General features: G+C 61.4%; 1 protein-coding gene across 1 annotated transcript; it reads left to right on the plus strand.

Moving 5' to 3' along the window:
• The first annotated feature begins 457 nt into the window (after window positions 1–457).
• LOC100355065 (POM121-like protein 12) lies at window positions 458–1731 on the plus strand. Its single transcript, XM_008268019.4, has one exon. It carries the CDS (start codon window positions 643–645, stop codon window positions 1456–1458), a length of 816 nt encoding a protein of 271 aa, XP_008266241.3. The 5' UTR covers window positions 458–642; the 3' UTR covers window positions 1459–1731.
• Window positions 1732–2559: the final 828 nt, after the last annotated feature.

Raw genomic sequence — 2559 nt, forward strand, 5'->3', positions numbered from 1 at the left:
CATGAGCTGAACATGGATGGTTGGTGGCGGAAGGTGGGAGGAGGCGCCACCTACGATCAACATCACGCTAAATCATAAATCCGAGGGGCTTTTGTCATTTCTTTAAGAGCTAAGTTGCATCAATAAGGGGCATCAGGATCCACCCCAGGAGCATGAAACACACACCTAATCTACTGGGAAAAGCCCACGGGTTCTTTTCTCTTACAGGACCATCTGGGTAGATGAGGTTCAGGTCTACAAGGATGGAAATGAGCACCCGTCTGTCGCTTGCTGTCATCAGCATGTTGGTAGCGAGGCTTCTATCTGTTGGTCCCTTTCAGTCGCAGCTACCAGGCCCCTGTGCCCAGGGCCCAGTGCCTGGGCATAGCAACGGACAGGACAGAGGCCAGAGCCTTCTTCGTCCTGCAGATACCGTGGTGCAACCGCGTCCCACGCTGCCAATGCGCCCGCTGATGTCCCCGTGCCCGGGGCAGCCCCCGCGCAGCCAGCGCGGGATCCCATGGCCTGGGCGTCCCGAGCTTTGCCAACGTCACCAACGGTCACCGTCGCCCTTCGAACTCAGCCACTGGCCGCGTTCGCAGCCTTCCTCAACTGCTGGAAGCTGAATCCCGCATTCGACTCAGCGACCTCCGCGCAGACCTCATGGGTCTCCACTTGAGCAAGTACCTGCTGGCCTACCTGGGCGAGCCCCGCGCCTCGCTGCCGCCGCGAGCCGAGGAGCACCGGTCTCCGCAGCCTGGGTCTGCCCGCCGCCGACTGGTCCCGGAGCCCTGCCAAGCTTCCCTGGTGCAGGTGAAGCACTGGACCTGGGTCCGCCACTTTCCCGCCACGCCGCCCCGCCGAGACTACGCCCAGAGCCGAAGGGCGAAGGTGCAGGTGGCATGCGGGAATCTCCCGAGGAGGCTGCGCCCCGCGTCGCTCCAGGGGGTGAGCCTTTACCACGCACGCATGAGCTGCAGGCATCGCTGGCTGTGGCAGAACCGGAGCTCCCCGGTGACCGTACGCATCTCGGCCACATCGCGCCCGGAGAGCCTGTACAAGAGCGCCGTGATCCCGGAGCGCCCGGATCCCTGCGCCAGGGAGACGGTGCTGAAGGCACTGAGCCAGTGCAACAAGGGCAAACGAAAATTCGACGGCCCGCTCTGGTTTGAGACCCCGGAGCCCAAGAAAAGGAAGCAGAGCCCAGCGCGCACGCCCTCTGCCTTCAAGCCTGTGCCCAGAAACGGAGTGGTGCGCGCCTTCGTGCCCAAGCCTGGGAAGCTGAAGAGGAGCGTCCGATCCCGGGGAACCGAGTGTGCCAGGAAGAGAGCAGCCGGGTCCTGCAGTTCTGCTGCCCCTCGGCCTGCCCTGCAGGCCGCCAGCGCCAGGAGCAGCAGCGACAAGGAGCCCAGGAGCCTGCGGCAAGGGGCCCCATCCGGCCAGGAGCGCACCCAGCCTGCTGCCCCCGGTGGCTGCTAAGACTTAGGGCTCAGCCATCACTTCCTGGACTCATAGCCACAGCCCTGTCATCCTGAGCCCTGCTGGGCCCCACAAGCCACCGAGCTAGCAGGTGCCTCCCCTGCTGTGAGTGACTCATCTGTCAACACCTCCCTTGAGCCCACCCACCCTAAAGAGACTATTGAGATCAGATCCCTTGCCCATTCCCCCACCAATCCACTCCTGCCCCCACCCCACATCCAGTTTCCATAGTTAAGTGCTTTATTATTGTAAATAAAAAATTTTAAAAACAGCTGTATTATCATTTCAAAGAGCAGAGGTAAGCAGAGCGTGGGACACGCCAACAGAGCTGGGGGCCAGACACAGGTTGAGATCAACTGAAGCCGTCCTGGCCGGGGCGGGGGAGGGGTGATCTCCGTCCAAGGGCAGCCTGGTGGAGTCCCTCTGTGGGTATTTCAACCCTGCCCAGCGTGCGAGTCTGCTGCAGAGTGGCAGGTCTAGGGGTTTGTTCTGCCTAGGAGCTGCCACTTGGGCTGAGGCCAGGAAGACCTCGCAACAGGTTCCCCCTGACATCAAAGGGTCGCACTGCCCTAGCGCACCTGCTGTGACACACAGCCTCTCAAGCCTGTCTCCCAGGCTCTGACATGGCTGCCCACCTCTTCACGCTCTCTGGCATCCTGGGATTGTGGGAAGCACACGGGGCTGTGGGCTTGGAGGAGCCCAGTCTGGTGTTGTGTCCGTCCCCACAGCCCCGTGACCCTGAACTTCTGCCTTCCGAAGATGAGAACCTCTGACGGGGCACAAGGTGGAGCTCTGGGACCGCCTCTAACAGGTGTAATTTACTCTCATTCCTGGGTCTGCCTTGCGCCGGGTTTAGGACTGCCTGACACTTCCTGTTGGTTCTCCCGCTTCCTCCGCCTGAGGGGGATTTTCCAGTTTCCTCCTGTCTTGATTTCTCCTTGCTCTAGCCCTCTGACCCAGCACAGGTGGACAAGAAGGAGCCCCATACCTAGAGCGCTGAGTCAGGCCAAGAGCTAAGCTCAACACGGAGGACCTCAGGCAGTTGGCAGGTGCACAAACATCCGTGTCTTTGGCTCTGAGACGTTGCTGGGCCGGGTTCTG

This window comes from Oryctolagus cuniculus, chromosome 13 (genome assembly GCF_964237555.1).
Source record: "Oryctolagus cuniculus chromosome 13, mOryCun1.1, whole genome shotgun sequence".
NCBI classification, from domain to species: Eukaryota; Metazoa; Chordata; class Mammalia; order Lagomorpha; family Leporidae; genus Oryctolagus; species Oryctolagus cuniculus.

Excerpts from the sequence above, each read along its gene's own strand:
- LOC100355065 (XM_008268019.4), top strand. The coding sequence starts at position 643 with ATGGGTCTCCACTTGAGCAAGTACCTGCTGGCCTACCTGGGCGAGCCC.